The sequence below is a fragment of the Natrix helvetica genome (genome assembly GCF_964273705.1).
Source record: "Natrix helvetica genome assembly, chromosome: 2".
Taxonomy (NCBI): domain Eukaryota; kingdom Metazoa; phylum Chordata; class Lepidosauria; order Squamata; family Natricidae; genus Natrix; species Natrix helvetica.
Genome location: NC_138552.1, coordinates 295,761,947 through 295,782,440, shown reverse-complemented (window position 1 = coordinate 295,782,440; position 20,494 = coordinate 295,761,947). Strand labels below are relative to the sequence as shown.

The window sequence follows — 20,494 nt, the reverse complement described above, 5'->3', positions numbered from 1 at the left end:
TTTTAAAATTTACTTAAGATTCAGAAGCACTGTCTCGTTGGCTGACCGCCGCCACGGTCATAAAAATGGCCCCGGGCCACTTTTGTTTGGTGCCGTCGTTATAACTTTTACAGTCTTTAAACGGTTGCAAGTCGAGCTTCATGGAGCACGGGGCTGGGTTAGATGACCCCTTAAGGCCCCTCCTGTGGCCTGCGCGCCCCTTTCTCTGGAAGCGTTGCCAACCCCCAGTTAACCCTGAAATGCCGTCCCCCCTTTGAACAGGGCATCCTGTCCCCTTCCCTTTGTCTCGTGCCGCCCGGGAAAAGCCCGTGGGAACCCAAAATTCGGGTCGCCTCGAGAAAAACATCCCGTCGGCACGGATCGTTTGCCAAAGCTGGGGATGCCAGCTGCCTCCCGCCCACCCGCTGGTCTCTGAGCCAGAAAAACCTGGCCCAGAAAAAGGGGGGGGATGTCGACATACGTGGCAGGACGACGGTCCAATATCTGCCCTCCAACACCCGTTTGAGCGAGGCAGAGCGGAAGTCGGAAGCCCCCTCTCCCCCCCTCCGCCCCGAGACTTTGCCACCTATTAATAGCTTCTCCCGAGTCTTGCAGCTGTGAGACAAAAGGGGTGTGTGTTTTGGAGTGGGGGGTGGATGATGGGCTCAGGGGTAGTGGGGGGGTAAGCAGCACTTCCTCCTCCACGCAGGCCGAATTCTTCTTCTTCTTCCCCCCAGCTGCCAGGTGGCTGCCCTAACATAATGTCCCTTTCTTGCTTTTGCAACGCCTTGCAAAAGACGCAGCCCCTGGACCTCAACAGAGCCCCATTGTGGGCTCCTTCGTACTCTGGAGTTGAATGCTTTCCTTGCGCATGTAGTAATTACCAGACTAGTGTTAGAAGAGTAAAACAACACAGCCTCCCTGCCAGCAATGATGATGTTACGTCGTTGGGTCGTGAATGTCTAGAAGAAGAGCCCACAGCTGAGGAGTACCCAGGATCTCACATTCCTCTCCTCCTCCTCCTCCTCCCCCTCCTCCTCCTCCTCCTCCTCCTCCTCCTCCTCCTCCTCCTTCTTTCCACAAACCCTACTCCCATGTAGCACTGATAATGTTACCTAGTTGGGTCATGAAATATCTGCAAGAAATCCCCCAAGTTCAGTACAGAGACACCACAGTCCTCTTCCTCCTCCTCCTCTTTCTCCTCCTTCTCCTCCTCTTTCTCCTTCTCCCTCCTCCTCTTTCTCCTCCTTCTCTTCCTCCTCCTCCTTCTCTTCCTCCTCCTCCTCTTCCTCCTCTTTCTCCTCCTCCTCCTCTTTCTCCTCCTCCTCTTTCTCCTCCTTCTCCTCCTCCTTCTCCTCCTCCTCCTCCTCTTCCTCCTCCCTCCTCTCCTCTGCTCAAACCAACCCCCTCCCTTCACCATTGATGATACTATCTAGTTAGGTCCTGAAATGTCTGTAAGAAAACCAACCCACGCAGAGAACCCAAGGACGCCCACCATCCTCCTCCTCCTTTTTCTTCTCCTCCTCTTCCTCCCTGCAAACCCCACTCCCTTCTAGCAATGATGGTGTTCCCTAGACGTCATGAAACATCTGCAAGGACCCCACAGTCGTCTTCCTCCTCCTCCTTCTCAAATACCCCTTCCTTCTAGCACTGATGAAGTTACTTAGCAGGGTCTTGAAATGTCTGCAAGAAAACCCACAAGCACCGAGAGCATCAAGGACCCCACAGTCCTCCTCCTCCTCTTTCTCCTTCTCTTTCTCCTCTTTTCTCCTCCTCCTCCTCCTCTTTTCCACAACCCCCTTTTCCTTCTAGCACTGATGATGTTCCCTAGTTGGGTCACGAAACGTCTGCAAGAAAACAACCAAGCTCAGAGAGCACCAAGGACCCCACAGTCCTTTTACTCCCTCTCCTTCTCCTCCTCTTCCACCTCCTCCCCTTCTAGCACTGATGATGTTCCCTAGTTGGGTCACGGAACGTCTGCAAGAAAAAACCCCAAGCTCAGGGAGCACCAAGGAAACCCCCCCCACCCCACCGTTATACCCCTGAGTTACAAATATTCTTTTCTGTAAAGTGTCTTTTCCACTCTCCCCGTCATTCCAAATCTGGGGGGACACCCCCTTGCGCCACTTCAACTGGTCTGTTCCCAACTCTGGGAGGGCAAGAAGGAACGCTGCAGGAGGAGGGGGCAGAGCCTTCCCAGCGGTAGGGCCACGTGCAAACGCAGTTCCGTCTGGTCTTCCGGTTCCAAGCCCGCTTGCTTGCTCTATTCCCCTTCGCGCCTCGGTGTCCGCTGTTTCCTGCCTGCGACGTTGTCGTGGCTTAGATTTTTTTCTTTTAACGGGTGGTTTGCGGCCGTGCAGTTTTGGAGGAGGAGGAAGGATCTCCCTTCTCTATCCCGACCTGCACTGTCTTTCTCAGAAATCTGCTTCCAGGGAAATCTGCATGATCTTGAAAGAATAAATAAATGAAATAAATGTGTGACCTCTTTAACTTTTGCAATAAAATAAATCCAGCCCTGCCTTTGGTTTCCTTTTTGCTGTGGCTTCCCTTATCGAAACGCCGTTTGTCGAGTGATTTATTCCTTTGTTTTGCACCTTAGAATAAGAGTAGAATGACAAGAGTCGGAAGGACCCGGGAGGTCTTCTAGTCCAACCCCTGCTAAGGCAGGAAACACTGCCACTGCAGACAAATGACAATAATAATAAATGCCTTTATTGTTTTTACAAATAAGGTGGCGAACATCTTCGTTCCTCGCCCTCTTTCCCCCCACAACAACAGCCCTGTGAGGTTGGCTGGGCTGAGATTGAGGGACTGGGACAAAGACACCCAGCCAGGTTTCATGTCTTAAGGTGGGACTAGAACTTGCAACCTCCTTCTAGCAGGGAAGACAGTTAGTCCTTGACTTACGACCAAAATCTTCCATTGCTAATCGAGACGGTACTTAAGTCAGTTTGGCCCTGTTTTACGACCTTTCCCGCTGCAGTTGTTAAGTAACTCACGGCAATTGTTGTGTCACTCACACGGTTGTGGAGCGAAGCTGGCTTCTCCGGGGACTTTTGGCTTGTCAGAAGGTCGCAAAAGGGATCATGGGACCCCACAACCGTCGTAAGTATGAATCGAGCATCTGAATATAAATCACGTAGCAGCTGCAATCGTCATAAATAGGAACCCGTTGCTAACCGTGCGAATGTTGATCAAGGGGATGGTGCAATGGTGGTTAAGTGTGAAAAATGGCCGCAAGTCACTTTTTTTTTCAACCCCGTAGTCACGTCGAACAGTCGCTCAACGAAAGGTTGTAACTCGAGGACCCACCTGTATTCCCATCCCAGCCTGGGAAATGATTAAAACCCAGGAAAATTCACATTGCAACCCGACTTCTTCTCTAGGACAGAATAAGATTGAAAAATAAAAACAGATTTTTTTCGGGAATTCTGCAGAATTGGTGCGAGAAAAAGGGAGGGGGGTGAAGGGGTCGTTTGATCTGTGTTTTGGAAGGGTGCTCCCTCCCACCCACCCAAATCTGGACCCTCTTTTAAATTTTGGATATTTCTCTCCCGCAGGTTGGCGCCGGAGTCCATCAACGGTACGGAGACGGATGGCAGCAATCATTGGCCAGGGGTCTCCGTCAGTCGTCTTTCGCCCACGCCCCCGGAGTCCTTGGCCACCGTCAAATCCCTGATCAAGTCTTTTGATTTGGGGTGCTCAGGTGAGCTTCCTCCTTTCACTGTGTGATAAATGCAGGCGATCCTCGCTTACCGACCACGGCTGGCAATGACAGCTCCATTGCAAAGAGGCCAATGCAAAGCACCCCAAGGGAGGTAGCGGCAAAAATGAGGCAGGGTCTTCAGAGAAGAGGCTGAAGATTTATGGACGTTCTCCACCATCCAGGCCATGGTTGTCCCAAAGGGGCTTATTTAGGAGGCAACTGGACTTGTTTTTTCTTTGAAGACATTTCACTTCTCATCCAAGAGGTTTCTTCTGCTCTGACTGGATGAGGGGGGGGGGAATGGAAGAATTTATACTCCTTGCAGACAGCTGGTCATTTACATATAATAAATGCTTCTATTCCCCCCGCCCCTCATCCAGTCAGAGCTGAAGAAGCTTCTTGGATGAGAAGCGAAACGTCTTCAGAAAAAACCCAGAAAGTCCAGTTGCCTCTTGGAAAAAAGCAGAATAGAATAGAATAGAATAGAGAACAGAACAGAACAGAATATAGAATAGAATGAATAGAATAGAATAGAACAGGATACCACTGTTAATACCACTTCATAATGCCTTGGTAAGGCCACACTTGGAATCCAGCATCCAGTTTTGGTTCCCACGATGTAGAAAAGATGCGGAGACTCTAGAAAGAGTGCAGAGAAGAGCAAGGAAGAGGATTAGGGGACTGGAGACCAAAACATATGAAGAACGGTTGCAGGAACTGGGTATGTCTAATTTAATGAAAAGAAGGACTAGGGGAGACAGGATAGCAGTCTTCCAATATCTCAGAGGTTGCCACAAAGAAGAGGGAGTCAAACTATTCTCCAAGGCACCTGTGGACAGAACAAGAAGCAATGGGTGGAAACTAATCAAGGAGAGAAGCAACTTAGAACTGAGGAGAAACTTCCTGACAGTGAGAACAATTAATCAGTGGAACAGAAGTTGCCTCCAGAAGTTGTGAATGCCCCAACACTGGAAGTCTTTAAGAAGATGTTGGATAGCCATTTGTCTGAAACGGTATAGGGTTTCCTGCCTAGGCAGGGGGTTGGACTAGAAGACCTCCAAGGTTGGATAGCCGTTTGTCTGAAATGGGCCGTGATGGCAGACCTGTGCCACAGCCGGCCAGCTGGTCTTTGGGTCTCTGGCGTGCATGTGGGGGGCGGGGCGCATTCAGAGGATGGACGCACGCATGGGCGGGGGGTAGGCCACATGCGCAGGGGTACTCCTATTCCATTTTGGAGCCTCACACAGCTCTGCCCCCCACTCACCCTGGTTTTTTCCCGCCCTGCCCCCCCCTCACCCCATTTTTGGCTTCCAGCTTGGTGCAGGAAGCCTTCCAGATCCAAAATTTGGTGCGGGGGCGCCCATGCGTGCCCTCCATGGTCCTGGAAAGCTTCCTGCACCAATCTGGAAGCCAGAAATGAGCCGGGGGGCACATGCGCACCAGAGCGCAGGGGGTCACTCATGCATGCGGGCGGAGGGGTGACTTTCCTGGCCCAAAATGGAGTGTGGGGGGAGCTCATGTGTGCGAACACCCAAAATGCAATGCGGGTGCCCACGCACGCACATACACGCCCTCCGCATGTGCTCCGCCCCCCCCCCCCACCCCTTTGTGCATACGTGGCAGAGACCCAAATACCAGCAGGCAGTGCGTGCACATGGGCCGGTGCGACGGCTGGCGTGCCATAGGTTTGCCATTCCTGGTCTAGGGGGTTTCTTGCCTAAGCAGAGGGTTGGACTTGAAGACCTCCAAGGTCCCTTCCAGCTCGATTCTGATTCCGAAGGTAGGAAGGAAGTTTTAATAAATTATAGGGGGGGAAAGAAAATAAGTACATTTCACCTATAAAGGGAAGAATTTTAAAAAAACCAGCCCCGTCCTTCTCTTGGCTGCGGGGAGACAGGAATTTCAGAAATTCCAGGCAACCTAGGGTGGGATTCAGAGGTAGACTGCTCCTGAACATGGAGGCTCCACGTAGCTTTTCCCACTTTAAGGTCCCGACTTCTGCACGTCCCAGGTCAAAATTTTCACTCCCCGACCTCTGCAGCACGCAGCAGCTGGAGTTTGCGTGGTCCGTCCTGCTCTTAATCCCCAGCCGGGATCCCTTGTACATACAGGGACTCCGCGAGCTTACAACGCCACTGAGAAAAGTCACTTTGGACTGCTTTTCACGCTTAACGACCATTGCGGCATGCCCTGTGGGTCAGGGGAGCAAAGTTGGCAACTGACTCACATTTATGACGGTTGCCAAGTGTCCCGGGGGGGGGGGTGTTACATGATCCCCTTTTGCGACCTCCTGACAAACCAAGTCAATGGAGAAGCCGGATTCGCTTAACAACCGTGGTGACTGATTTAACAACTGCAGTGATTCGCCGAACAACAGTGTCAGAAAAGGTTGTAAAACGGGGCGAAACTCGCTTAGCAAATGTTTCACTTAGCAAACAGAAATTTTGGGCTCGGTTGTGGTCGTAAGTCGAGGTCTACCTGTATATGACGCCACACCATCCCTGGAGGCTTTCAAGACGAGGCTGGACAGCCATTGGTCTGGAACGGTGTAGGGTCTCCTGCTTGAGCAGGGGGTTGGCCTAGATGACCTCCAAGGTCCCTTCCGAGTCCAACTCTGTTGTTTCTATTGTTTCCTCTCCTGCAGGAGGCACCGGGCAAAGCGTGCCCATCCACAAGGTCTGCCGGAGCCCACTCAGCAATATCCCCACCCGGACAGCTCCTGCGGCTGCTGTGTCACCCATCCAGGTACCCCAAAGAGACTCTCTGCCCCTGCAGACCCCCCCAGAGGGGAAGAATGAGGCTGTCTGTCTGCAGCCGCGTTTCTGCATCTCAGCATCTTTTAAGAGGGTGGACTTCCACTCCCAGAATCCCCCAGCCAGCCATGCTTTAAGAGGGGAGGGCTTCCACTCCCAGAATCCCCCAGCCAGCCTGCCTTAAGAGGGGAGGGCTTCCACTCCCAGAATCCCCCAGCCAGCATGTTTTAAGAGGGAAGGTCTTCCACTCCCAGAATCCCCCAGCCAGCCTGCTTTAAGAGGGAAGGACTTCCACTCCCAGAATCCCCCAGCCAGCCTGCTTTAAGAGGGGAGGTCTTCCACTCCCAGAATCCCCCAGCCAGCCTGCTTTAAGAGGGGAGGTCTTCCACTCCCAGAATCCCCCAGCCAGCCTGCCTTAAGAGGGGAGGGCTTCCACTCCCAGAATCCCCCAGCCAGCCTGCTTTAAGAGAGGAGGACTTCCACTCCCAGAATCCCCCAGCCAGCCTGCTTTAAGAGGGGAGGGCTTCCACTCCCAGAATCCCCCAGCCAGCCTGCTTTAATAGGGGAGGGCTTCCACTCCCAGAATCCCCCAGCCAGCCTGCTTTAAGAGAGGAGGACTTCCACTCCCAGAATCCCCCAGCCAGCCTGCTTTAAGAGGGGAGGACTTCCACTCCCAGAATCCCCCATCCAGCATGCTTTAAGAGGGGAGGGCTTCCACTCCCAGAATCCCCCAGCCAGCCTGCTTTAAGAGGGGAGGACTTCCACTCCCAGAATCCCCCATCCAGCATGCTTTAAGAGAGGAGGACTTCCACTCCCAGAATTCCCCACCAGCCATGCTTTAAGAGGGGAGGGCTTCCACTCCCAGAATTCCCCAGCTGCCATATTGAATCTACCCATCCTGGCTGGGAAATCCTGAGACGTGGACTCCACCCAGTTTAAAACTGGAAGACTGCTATCCTGTCTCCCCTAGTCCTTTTCTGCCATTAAACTAGACCTACCCAGTTCCTGCAACCGTTCCTCGTGTGTTTTAGCCTACAGTCCCCTAATTTCTGCTCTTTCTCAATTGCAGAGACATTCCACTTTTACCAACCCCAAATCCGGTGGGAAGACTTTATCCAAACACACGGATCTTCTAGAACTCCCTTTGGGGGGTAAGTAGCCACCTTCCCATGACCGAAATTGCACTGACCTGTGAAATGAAGGTTGATTTGATCTAGCTTTCCTCCTGGGAGAATCACGGACCCATCGGGCCGAAATCCAAGGACTAGGGTCAAGTCGTGCCTCCTTCAAAATCCAAGAAAGGAAACCCCCAACTCTGTAGTTTTAGAGAAAAGGTACTTTTACTGGGTATGAAATGATAGCAACGGAAGTGAAGCAAGGTCTGAGGCTAAAGGCGCGAAATTGTACATATCAAAATTTTTCCCAAATCCCTCCACCCAAACAGCCCCAAGCTGAAATGCCCAATCCCCAGCCCCCAAGGGTGTCATGTGGGGTGCATCTTCAGGTGGCTTCATCCATCTGGTGTGTCGAGACGTTGACCTTGACTGGGCATAATACACAAGTCCCTTCAGTTGCACAGAAGATGATGAGAGCAATCTTCCCTCTTCATTCCGAGACGTCTCCACCAGCACCTTTCCCTTCCCAAATACCGAACCTCCCCCTCCCTCCCGTTACTATGGCAGCCGATAGCAAGCAAGCGAGATAGAGGCTGACATTCAGCCCTCCTGCAGAAAAGGCGTTAGCCCTGGAGAAAAACATAAATCAACATAGGAAAACCAGAAGCAAGAGAAACTTTACGACAATATCGTCAAGGTTTATCAGGGTATTTAGAATGAAACAACTGTAAAAGGTTTGGGGGCCCTGACCCATTCAGAGAGGGAGGGGGGGAAATGTTTCCAAGCAACTAAATACTGGATTCCCCCCCCCCCTATGTTTTCTGCAATCGGGGGTCTCTTTAACTTCATAATGTTGTTCTCCCGCAATAAGGAGGGGGACCGGAGGAGGGGTTTGGGCCGGTCCAAGCGAGATGGTGTGTTCCAGTTTCAGTAAACTAACATGAAATATGTGATGGCTCCTCCTAAGGGTTTTGGGTACTGTATTTTTGGGTATCCCTATCTCCAATCTGATATTCTTTTGGCTTAACTCTTTTTTAAAAAAATCAGCTTATGTTTTTATGTGCTTGGCGAGCTTCATCTAATGCAGGGGTGTCCAAACTTGGGAACTTTAAGACTTGTGGACTTCAACTCCCAGAATTCCCCAGCCAGCATGGCTGGCTGGGGAATTCTGGGAGTTGAAGTCCACAAGTCTTAAAAGTTCCCAAGTTTGGACACCCCTGATCTAATGCTTGACGAATCACGGGCCAAAGGACCTGTAGTTGCTTAATCCACTTGGATAGGGAAGGGTTTTACGGTTTTTCTTGGGGCAATTCCGGAATAGGCACAAAGTCCTGACCAGAGACCACTTTGAACGGGGTGAAACCTGTACCGCTATGTATGGAGTTATTTTACGTGACATTTCAAAGCCCAAGAGCCAGCGCTGTCCGAAGACGTCTCCGTGGTCATGTGGCCGGCATGACTAAACGCCGAAGGTGCACGGAACGCTGTTCCCTTCCCACCAAAGGTGGCTCCTATTTGTCTACTTGCATTTTTACGTGCTTTCGAACTGCTAGGTTGGCAGAAGCTGGGACAAGTCACGGGAGCTCACTCCGTTATGCGGCGCTAGGGATTCGAACCGCCAGACTGCCAACCTTTCTGATTGATAAACTCGGAGTCTTAGCCCCTGAGCCACCCTTTAAAACAAAAACTAGCACCAGCTAATCTCCCCGTTGGAAAAAGAGCCACAGGGGCAGCTTTCTACAGGCTCCTTCTGCTGACTGCCGGCTGCCAGCAATTTAGTAGTTCGAATCTCACCAGGCTCAAGGTTATCTCAGCCTTCTGTCCTTCCGAGGTGGGTCAAATGAGGACCCAGATTGTTGGGGGCAAGAGGCAGACTCTGTAAACCGCTTAGAGAGGGCTGTAAAAGCACTGTGAAGCGGTATATAAGTCTAAGGGCTATTGCTAGGGAAGGAAGGAAGGAAGGAAGGAAGGAAGGAAGGAAGGAAGGAAGGAAGGAAGGAAGGAAGGAAGGAAGGAAGGAAGGAAGGATAGAAATAAGGAAGGATGGCTAGAAGGAAGGATGTTATGGCTAGATGGATGGAAGGATGGCTAGAAGGAAGGAAGGATGTTATGGATGGAAGGAAGGAAGGAAGAGAAGGAAGGGAGGATTGAGGGAGGAAAGGAAGGAAGGATGAGAAGGAAGGATGGAAGACAAGGAAGGAGGGAGGAAAGGAAGGAAGGAAAGAAAGAAGGAAGGAAGGAATGCTGTTGCAGTTGTTAGAAGACAGTATTGCAGGCTAAACTCTGCCCACAGCCAGCAAGTTCGATCCTGACTGAATCCAGGTTGACTCAGCCTTCTGTCCTTCCGAGGTAGGTCAAATGAGGACCCAGATTGTTGGTTCCTTCTTTCCTAGCCATCTGGGACTCATTCCACCTGAAATCCTCCTGAGATATTTCAACAGCTTCGTCCCAAAGGAGCCATCGTTCTCTCTTTTGCCTTCAGCATTATTGGACTTTTTCTGAGGCCGGATGGAAACCGGGCAGGGATATCGGCCTGGTTGAACCTGTGCCTGAAGGCCACTCGTGCCAAAGTGTCTCTGGAGCAGGCCCTGCTCCGGGATGAAACCCAAAACTGGTTGGCTGTCTCCCAGCCCATAAAAGGGGAAGGAATAAAATAATAATACAGGAAATATATAGTCATCCTGCAGCCACGGCCCTACGGCTTAATATGTGCAGGCAATCTTCGGCTTACGACCTGTTCGAGGCTCTCTTCTCCCGACAAAAACACCTTTTATTAATTGACCCTGAATTCTGCTCCTTCACACCCAGCAAAGTCTTTCCAGGGAAGATTTACAGTCACAGACCTTATCTGGCTTGGAGAGCTGCCAGGCCGATATCTGCAAAACTTGGCCAGGAGTCTCGGAGAGTCAGGAACCAATTAAGCGAACTAATGGTCTCCTGCAAACTCCACTCCCCTTTCGCTCCTCTTTTATTTGCTCTGGGAGGGGCCATTCCCCGTCCACCTGTGGCCTTACTCCCAAGTCGACCTCCGTTCTTTAGCTCTTCCCTTCGTCTGGCAACTCTGTGCATGCGCACACTGGGAACAGGCTCCAGCTGTTCTTCTGCCTCACTGATGTCTGACTCTGAAGGCAGCTGATAACTGGCATACGACCATGGCCTCCTCTCTTCCTCCGACACAGAGCCCTCATCCGAGCCTTCCCCAGACTCCAGGACTGGCCCATCTTCCTCCCCAACCCTCCTCACTGCCTGAATCTGCTGGCCACTGAAAGGCCGCAACACGACCAGAATGTAAAGCCAAAATTTCTTTTTGTTAAGTAAGACTTTTGCTGAGTGAGTTTGGCCCTGTTCTACGACCTTTCTTGCCTTTGTTGTTAAGCGAATCCCTGCGGCTGTTAAGTGGGGAACACGGTTGTTAAGTGAATCCGGCTTCCCTGTGGACTTGGCTGGTCAGAACGTCGCAAAAGGGGATCTCGTCGCAAAAGGGGATCTCGTGACCCCAGGACGCTGCGACCGTCATATAGGCGAGCCAGTTTCCCCAACGGCCGAATTTTGATCACGTGACCACAGGGATGCTGCAAACGGTTGTAAGTGTGAACAACGGTTCCTTTTTTCAGTGCCGTTGTAACTTCAAACGGTCACTAAACAAACTGTTGTAAGTCAAGGGAAAGCTGTATATACACATTAGGCGGGAAAAAAGTAGTTGCTATATTTTATCAGCTGCAAGTCAAATCCTGCCCACTCCCCCTTTTTTTAAGAAAGTGGGGAGGGGGGAAATCACCCATTCCTTCCTCTCCCTTCCTCTTCCTCCCTCCTCCTCCCCACTCCTCTCCTCCTCCTCCTCCTTCCCCCTCTTCCTCCTTAATAATAATAATAATAAATTTGAATTTATTAGCCGCTCCCTCTCCAGACAGGACTCGGGGCGGCGTACGATAAAACATATAAAACATAAAACATATGTGCAAACACATAAACATCCAAATACACACATATACAAAGACATACATGCACGGAGGAGGTAACAAATTACATCACATTTAGACAGTTAAAAGTCACCATTAAAATACCCCATTAGTAATACCACAATTTAAAATTTAAAAAAGACAGTCAGGAGGAATATGAAAAATTACGGTTGAGCCAAGCCAGATAATTGAAAGAGGTGGGTCTTCAGCTGTACACGGAAGGAGCGGAGATCGGAAGTAATCCTGATGTCACGGGGGAGGTCATTCCACAGGGCTGGGCCCATCACAGAGAAGGCTCTGCTCCTGGGTGTCGCCCCCCGACACTGTTTAGCGGCCGGCACCCGGAGAAGTCCCTCTCTGTGTGAGTGGATTGGTCGTAGGGATGTATGGGGCAGGATGCGATCCTGCATGTAACTAGGTCCTGTGCCATGAAGCGCTTTAAAGATCATAATCAAAACCTTGAAACGCACTCGGTAGACTACAGGAAGCCAGTGCAGCTCGCGCAGGAGAGGTGTCACATGGGAGTATCTAGTCCTCCCCATAATCACCCGTTCGGCCGCATTCTGGACCAACTGCAGTCTCCGAGTGCATCTCAAGGGAAGCCCCATGTAGAGAGCATTGCAGTAGTCCAGGCGAGACGTCACCAGCGCATGGGTGACTGTGCGTAGGGCATCCCGGTCCAATAAGGGGCGCAATTGGCGCATCAGGCGAACCTGATGGAACGCCCCCCTTGCCACGGCTGTTACATGGTCATCCATGGACAGCCGGGCATCCAGGAGGACGCCCAAATTGCGCACCCGTTCCATGGGGGCCAGTTGCTCGTCCCCAATGGCCAGAGATGGAAGCAACTGGTTGAACCGGGAGGCCGGAAGCCACAGCCACTCCGTCTTGGAAGGGTTGAGTTTCCCCTCTTCCTCCTCCCCACCCTCCTCCTTCTCTCCCCCCTCCTCCTCCCCCCTCCCCCGCTCTTCCTCCTCCTCCACTCTTCCTCCTCCTCCACTCTCCCTCCTCCTCTACCCCCTCCTCCTACCTTCCTCCTCCACCTCTCACCCCTCCTCCTACCTTCCTCCTCCTCTTCCCCCTCCCCCCCCTCCTCCTTTCCTTCCCCTCCATCCTCAATTCTTTTGCAAGGAAGCACAGTTAAGGTTTTTGTGCCTTCCTCCCCGCTCCCATTTACTCTCCTGCCAAAAACGTGTGGCAAAATGACAAAGCTCGACAAGGAGCCATGGGCGTGTGTGAGAGTATGTTTGTGTGTTTCTGTGAGTGTGTGTTTGTGTGAGTGTGTGTGTACATGCGCCTGGCTTTAAAATATGCACGAAGCCCTAAAATGAAGCCTTTTCCTAAGGCTTGCCTAAACTACAATTTCCGAGGCAAAAAAATAAAATAAAATATAAATAAAGGCATTATAAAGTGTAAATGTCACTTTATAAGGCCTTGGGAAGGCCACCCTTGGAATACTGCATTCAGTTTTGGTCCCCACGATGTAGAAAAGATGTGGAGACTCTAGAAAGAGTGCAGAGAAGAGCAAGAAAGAGGATTAGGGGACTGGAGACTAAAACATGAAGAACGGTTGCAGGAACTGGGGATGTTTAGCTTAAGAGAAAGAAGGACTAGGGGAGACAGGATAGCAGTCTTCCAATATCTCAGGGGTTGCCACAAAGAAGAGGGAGTCAAGCTATTCTCCAAGGCACCTGAAGGCAGGACAAGAAGCAATGGGTGGAAACTAATCAAGGACAGAAGCAACTTAGAACTGAGGAGAAACTTCCTGACAGTCAGAACAATCAATCAGTGGAACAGAAGTTGCCTCCAGAAGTTGTGAATGCCCCAACACTGGAAGTCTTTAAGAAGATGTTGGATAGCCATTTGTCTGAAACGGTATAGGGTTTCCTGCCTAGGCAGGGGGTTGGACTAGAAGACCTCCAAGGTCCCTTCCAACTCTGCTATTGTATTGTATTCTAAAATTCTACTCCCTACTTCAAAGCCTAAATGATGATTTCCTGAACTTGTGTGTATATGGGGGGGGGGGGTCTCATTTAAGACTCAACAGTTTGTAATCTGGGGTTGTTTGGTTTGGTTATTTTGAGGGGTGGGCTGATAGAGAAACGACCACCATGAAAAGCACATAAAATCCAGACCTTCTTGAGCATGCCAAAGTTGAGAAACCGTGCTCCATAATCTTCAAAATGTTGGCTTGCAAGCAACAATGTTCTTGGTTTGTAATCTTCGAAATGTTGGTTTGTAATGTTCTCGCGAATCTTGAATGGACTGATTGTTCCCAGGCAGGGCTTGGGATCTCACCAACCCCCATTTCTACTCCCCAAACCCTTGATGCCAACTTATGGGGGGAGGGAAGGCCCTATCCTGGCCTCCAAGCTCTACGTATCTCTACAAGCTCCTTAGGACTTCTTCGGGGTTAGCCCTGCGAGGTAGTCTAGGCAGGAAGAATAACCAGAACGGTTAACTCTAAGGTTAAGAGGATCCAGCAAGACTAAATGACTTTCTCAGAATAAGAGAGTTGGAAGGGACCTTGGAGGTCTTCTAGTCCAACCCCGTGTTCAGGCAGGAAACCTTGTACCATTTCAGACAGGGGGTTGTCCAGTCTCTTCTTAAAAACTTCCAGTGGGAAGGAAAGAAAGAAGGAAGGAAGGAAGGAAGGAAGGAAGGAAGGAAGGAAGGAAGGAAGGAAGGAAGGAAGGAAGGAAAAATAACAAGAGATGGAAGGGACTTTGAAGGTCTTCTAGTCCAACCCCCTGCTCAGGCAGGAAACCCTTCTACCATTTCAGACAGATGGCTGGCCAGTCTCTTCTTAAAAACCTCCAGTGGGAAGGAAGGAAGGAAGGAAGGAAGGAAGGAAAGAAGGAAAGAAAGAAGGCAGAATAACAGAGCAGGAAGGGCCCTTGGAGGTCTTCTAGTCCAAACCCCTGCTCAGGCAGAAAACCTTACACCATTTCAGACAAATACAGGTATTTCTGGACTTACAACCATAACTGGTTCATATTTATGACGGTACCCTGGGATCACGTGATCCCCTTTTACGACCTTCTCGCCAGCAAAGTCGAGATTCACTTAACAACCGTATTGCCAAATTAACAACGGCCGTGATTCACTCAACAACTGTGACGAGAAAGGTTGTAAGATGGGGCAAAATTCACAGATGTTTCGCTTAGCAACAGAAATGTTGGGCTCAATTGTGGTTGTAAGTCGAGGACGACCTGTATGTTGTCTAATATCTTTTTTAAAAAAACTCCAGTGATGGAGCCACCCACAACTTCTGGTGGCAAGCTGTTCCACTGGTTAATTGTCCTCACTGTCAGGAAATCCCTCCTTAGTTCCAGGTTGCTTCTGTCCTTGATTAGTTTCCATCCATTGTTTCTCATCTTGCCTTCTGGGGGGTTGAAAAATGAGTTGACCCCCTCTTCTTTGGGGCAGCCCCTCAAATACAGGAAGACTCCTATCATGTCACCCCTAGTCCTCCTCTTCAGCTTAACAGAGTTGGAAGGGACCTTGTAGGTCATCTAGTCCAACCCCCCTGCCAAGCAGGAGACCCTACACCACATCTGACCAATGGCAGTCCAATGTCTTCTTGAAAGCCTTCAGTGATTAAGCCTATTTTCGTTGTAATAAGTTTCTTTAGAATAACAAGAGTTGGAAGGGACCTTGGAGGTCATCTAGTCCAACCCCCTGCTTAGACAGGAAGCCTTCCTACACCACTAAATGAAGACTCTGCAGTTTCTCAGCAAACACGAGAGTCGGCATCAGGGTACCACCTCCACCACAATACAATACAATACAATACAATACAATACAATACAATAGTAGAGTTGGAAGGGACCTTGGAGGTCTTCTAGTCTAACCCACTGCCTAGGCAGGAAACCCTACACCACTTCAGACAAATAGCTATCCAACATCTTCTTAAAGACTTCCAGTGTTGGGGCATTCACAACTTCTGGAGGCAACTTCTGTTCCACTGATTAATTGTTCTAACTGTCAGGAAATTTCTCCCCAGTTCTAAGTTGCTTCTCTCCTTGATTAGTTTCCACCCATTGCTTCTTGTTCTACCCTCAGGTGCCTTGGAGAATAGTTTGACTCCCTCTTCTTTGTGGCAACCCCTGAGATATTGGAATTGTATTGCATTGTATTATTGCCACGAGGGAGAAGCCCCCACTGACAAAATGGCTTGGGATGGTGCATTCACACAGAACATTTCTCTTTCCCGAGTTTTCAGATGCTTTGGAAAATAAGTTGACCCCCCCTTCTTTGTGGCAGCCCCTCAAATACTGCTATCCTGTCTCCCCTAGTCCTTCTTTTCACTAAACTAGACATCCCCAGTTCCTGCAACCGTTCTTCGTATATTTTAATTTCCATGCATTTAATCCTCTTTGTTGCTCTTCTCTGCAGTCTTTCTGGAGTCTCAACATCTACTTTATAATATGATAACCAAATAGCTTGAGATATCGGAAGGCTGCTATCCTGTCTCCCCTGGTCCTTCTTTCTATTAAACTAGACATTCCCAATTCCTGCAACCGTTCCTCATATATTTTAATTTCCCTGCATTTAATCCTCTTTGTTGCTCTTCTCTGCACTTTTTCCAGAGTCTCCGCATCTTTTTTGCAGTGTGGGGGACCAAAACTGGAAGCCGGATTCCAATTGTGTGGCCTTACTAAGGCTTTACAAAGCGCTACAGATTCGGTTTTCCATTGCATATTTCTTCGACCCCCAATTTGGGTTGAGTTTCCAGCCATCACAGTTCAAGCAACAACATCCAACCCTCTTTCCAAATGTTGTGGGATTTCCGTCTTCAAAGTTTGCCTTTCTTACACAAGTTCACCGTCAGGGTGACAAGTGCAAGGGGGACAAAGCCCCTCAGCACTCAAAGCCAACTTTTCCAAAGTCTTTCTCTCTCTCTCTCTCACCTCACCCTCCCCCCCAAAAAATCAGCTCTATAAACACCCTGCTTTTCCTCCAAATTTCTCAACACCATTAAAATAAATTAAAAATAAGAATTTGAATATACCCAGAAAGATGGCCTGAAAGGAAAAACAGAACCCTTAAAAACAGCACATCCCGCAAGTTGCCTTTTTTTAACAGATTAGCAGAGTTGGAAGGGACCTTGTAGGTCATCTAGTCCAACCCCACTCCACCCCCGCCCAAGCAGGAGACCCTACACCATTTCTGACCGATGGCAGTCCAGTCTCTTCTTGAAAGCTTGGAGGTCCACCCTGTGAGGAAGCTTCTCCTTATTTCTAGGTTGCTTCTCCCCTTGGTTACTCATTACTCTGCTTAACAGATTTGGGAAGGGACCTTGTAGGTCATCTAGTCCAACCCCCCCACCAAAGCAAGAGACCTTACACCATTTCTGACTGATGGCAGTCCAGTCTCTTCTTGAAAGCCTCCAGTGATGAAGCTCCCACAACTTCTGTTCCATGGGTTGATGGTTCTCACTGTCAGGAAATTCCTCCTTATTTCTAGGTTGAATCTCTCCTTGGTCAGTTTTCATCCATTGTTCCTTGTCCGGCCTTCGGGTGCTTTGGACAATAGCTTGACCCTCTTCCTCCTCTCTTTGGCAGCCCCTCAAATATTGGAAGATGCTCTCCTGTCTCCCCTGGTCCTTCTCTTCCCTTGACTAGCCATCCCCAGTTCCTGCAACCGTTCTTCATATGTTTTAGCCTCCAGTCCCCTCATCATCCTGGTTGCTCTTCTCTGCACTCTTTCCAGAGTCTCCACATCTTTTTTAATACTGTGGATGACCAAAACTGGATGTAGGATTCCAGGTGTGGCCTTAAAAAAAAGTCACATTTTAAAGGATGCTTCTATTCTTCGGGCCTCGGATGCAACAGTGAGGATGTGTTTGCTTTTCAAGCTGGAGTGAACACATTAAGGAGACGGGAAAGAGACATTGATTGAATTCCGTTATCGCCTTAATTGTGCAGATGGTTAAATTGTGCAGACGCAGGAAAAAAAAGCGCGATGCGAAACCGCAACGAGTTTGCTGCAGCCTCTGAGACGGTCCGAGCTAGAAACCTCTTAAGGGAGTTTTTGATTCCTGGAAGAAAAAAAAAATTAGAATAACAGCCAGGAAAAGAATAAATAACACACGTCTGGTGCCACAGTTCTTCGCACAAATTGTATTTACTGGTTATTTTCAATATTCTTTTGCTGATTGTCCTGATGGGGAGGCTGGCTGGGAATCGGTCATGTCACTTTATTCCAAAAAATATTCCCCCTCCTGCCGTGAACGAGGCACGGGTTCAAATGCACCGTTAGCCCTGCGAGGAGAAGGACAATCAAGAATCATCCTTTAACGACCCCATAATCCCTTGCAGAGTGGAGTTTAGGCAACTGAATGGAGCTAGCAAAGAGTTTACTGGCCGGATGCCCTTCCCTGTCGCCGATGCGGAATTTTGTTCAGCAAATATATCCTCATTTTGCCCAGAGAGAGAAATGTCTGCCTCTACCTAGGATCAAACTCACAACCTCGTGATTGTGAGGCGAGAGCTCCTCCTCTAGGCCACCGCATCACTCCAAGCACCATGAAGAGTGCTAGCTCAATTTCACTGTACAGATAGTCCCCGACTTACAACAGTTCATTTACTGACCGTTCAAAAGTTGCAACGGCATTGAAAATAGTGACTTAGGGCTGTGTTTCACACTTAACGACCGTTGCAGCATCCCCATGGCCACGTGGTCGAAATTCAAATGCTTCGGCAAGTTATTTGTATTTATGACGGTCACAGCGTCCTGGGGGAGATCACACGATCCCCTTTTGCGACGAGCAAAGTCAGTGGGGAGGCCGGTTTCGCTTAACAACCATGTTATCAACTTAATAACTGCAGTGATTCCTTTAACAACCATGGCAAGGAAGGTCGGAAAATAGGGGAAAAGTTGCTTAACAACTTCCTTGTTTAGCAACGGAAACATTCGGCTCCATTGTGGTCGTAAGTCGAGGACTACCTGTAGCAACAAAATCTTGGAAATCTGAAGGTATTTTGCCCTTCCTCTCCTTTTACTCACCGTAAAACTAGGGAGGGTCTCTTCTCAAATTCTTCCCACATCTTCTTCTCTCCTCCTGCGGATATTAACAGGTTAACAGAGTTGGAAGGGACCTTGGAGGTCATCTAGTCCAACCCCCCTGCTCAAGCAAGAGACCCTACACTATTTCTGTTTGTTGGTCTCCCAAGGCCATTCCCACACACCATTCCATCCATCCTTGACCACTAACATTCCCCAAATGTCTTTTAACGCTCATCTCACAACACAGACCACCTTACAAGGTTGTTGTTACAGGGAACAGAAATGATTTCCCTGCTGCCTTCAGCTCCTGAATTTAAGGCAAGATAAAAAAAATTCTTGCAAATCAAATACAAAAAATTGTTTATTGACACAGACACGTAGATTTCCCCCCCCTACCCCCCCACACATCCTGCTTTGGGAAAGTTGGTATTGTATGAAGGCAGTTTGGTCTAGTGGTTAAGGCACCAGGCTAGAAAACAGGTGACTGTGAGTTCTAGTCCTGCCTTAGGCATGGAAAACGGATGGATGACTTTGGGTCAGTCACCAGGCTAATGATGAATTCTAGTCCTGCCTTAAGCATGAAAGCTGGCTGGCTGACTTTGGGCCAATCACTAGGAGATGGTGAGTTCTAGTCCTGCATTAAACAGGAAATCCGGCTGGGTGACTTTGGGCCAATCATCAAGTGACAGTGAGTTCCTGAGTCAATCACCAGGTTGCGGTGAATTCTAGTCCTATTTTAGCCCTGAAAGCCGACTGGGTGACTTTGCCCCAATCACCAGGAGATGGTGAGTTCTAGTCCCGCCTTAGCCATAAAAACTAGCTAGGTGACTTTGGGCCAGTTACCAGGAGACGGGAGAGTTCTGAGTCCTGAGCCAATCATCAGGTGATGGTGAGTTCTAGTCCTTCCTTAGCCATGAGGGCCAACTGGGGGGCTTTGACCCAATCACTAGGAGAGAGTGAACTCCAGTTCCACCTTAGGCATGAAAACCAGCCAGGTAACCTAGGGCCAATTCCTAGCAGACAGGGAATTCTAGTCCCACCTTCGACCCAACAGCAAGTTGTCTGGTTTTCAACCCAACCTCCCTCGCAGGGCTGTTGTGCTGGGATAACAGCAGGAGGAAAGCGCATTGGTTATATTATACAATACCATAGCAGAGTTGGAAGGGACCTTGGAGGTCTTCTAGTCCAACCCCCTGCCTAGGCAGGAAACCCTATACCGTTTCAGACAAATGGCTATCCAACATCTTCTTAAAGACTTCCAGTGTTGGGGCATTCACAACTTCTGGAGGCAAATTCTGTTCCACTGATTAATTGTTCTAACTGTCAGGAAGTTTCTCCTCAGTTCTAAGTTGCTTCTCTCCTTGATTAGTTTCCACCCATTGCTTCTTGTTCTACCCTCAGGTGCCTTGGAGAATAGTTTGACTCCCTCTTCTTTGGGGCAGCCCCTGAGATATTGGAAGACTGCTATCATGTCTCCCCTAGTCCTTCTTTCTCTTAAGCTAGACATCCCCAGTTCCTGCAACCGTTCTTCATATGTTTTAGTCTCCAGTCCCCTAATCCTCTTTCTTGCTCTTCTCTGCACTCTTTCTAGAGTCATACTCACTGCCTTGAGTTATTTGCAAAACGCAGAAAGGTTTGTCGGATGCAAATCCATAATTAAGAGGCAGACTGACCTTCACGGTTTTTCAATAATATATTTATTTTCTCTTTATATACAGTTTGTACTTTTAGTGGACATGGTACCGTCTGAGTCAATTTGTTTACATAATAATCCTTTTTAACATCCTAATTTCTACCTCTATTATCCAACCATGAATAAAACAAGTCCCAAATTCGGAAGTTCTCTGTGTCGTCTTTTTCTTTAATTTTCAGTCTTAGTCTGTCCATTTTTGCACCGTCTAATATTTTTTAATTATGTCGTCTTCTGTTGACATTTCCTCGTTTTTCCAGTATTGTGCAAATACAATTCTC

General features: G+C 49.2%; 1 protein-coding gene across 2 annotated transcripts in view; it reads left to right on the top strand.

Moving 5' to 3' along the window:
* SPECC1 (sperm antigen with calponin homology and coiled-coil domains 1) overlaps window positions 1-20,494 on the top strand; it is a 205,083-nt gene that overhangs the window by 150,326 nt on the left and 34,263 nt on the right. For both annotated transcript variants that reach the window (XM_081945396.1, XM_081945397.1), the window contains 3 exons: window positions 3,540-3,685; window positions 6,330-6,430; window positions 7,508-7,589. In XM_081945396.1, the coding sequence (XP_081801522.1) occupies window positions 3,540-3,685; window positions 6,330-6,430; window positions 7,508-7,589 (329 nt within the window). The remainder of the gene's footprint in view (window positions 1-3,539; window positions 3,686-6,329; window positions 6,431-7,507; window positions 7,590-20,494) is intronic.